Raw genomic sequence first — 227 nt, 5'->3', positions numbered from 1 at the left:
CATGTTGGGGGGGGGGGCTCTCTTCTCATCCAGACCCTGCACAGGATGAGGAGGTGCTGCTGGATGGCAAGAAGGTGCTGGTGTCTCAAGGCAAGCCCATCCCCATGGCCGCCTACAAGGACTCCTCTTTCCTGCAGAGTGAGTACCTCATCTACAAGGAGAGCCAGTGCCGGATCCGCTACCTTGTTCAGCTCCGCTTCTGAGGGTGCCTGGTCACCGCCCGGCCC

General features: G+C 61.2%; 1 protein-coding gene across 1 annotated transcript in view; it reads left to right on the top strand.

The window, feature by feature from the left end:
* The window catches only part of PARP3 (poly (ADP-ribose) polymerase family, member 3), a 3,517-nt gene extending 3,314 nt beyond the window's left edge, over positions 1 to 203 (top strand). Inside the window, exon 10 of the mRNA XM_009875995.1 lies at positions 34 to 203. Within this exon, the coding sequence (XP_009874297.1) occupies positions 34 to 203 (170 nt within the window). The remainder of the gene's footprint in view (positions 1 to 33) is intronic.
* Positions 204 to 227: the final 24 nt, after the last annotated feature.

Source organism: Apaloderma vittatum, unplaced genomic scaffold, assembly GCF_000703405.1.
Source record: "Apaloderma vittatum isolate BGI_N311 unplaced genomic scaffold, ASM70340v1 scaffold16759, whole genome shotgun sequence".
Classification (NCBI taxonomy): domain Eukaryota; kingdom Metazoa; phylum Chordata; class Aves; order Trogoniformes; family Trogonidae; genus Apaloderma; species Apaloderma vittatum.
The sequence above is the reverse complement of the archived record's forward strand: the minus strand, read 5'-3'. Positions and strand labels throughout refer to the sequence as shown.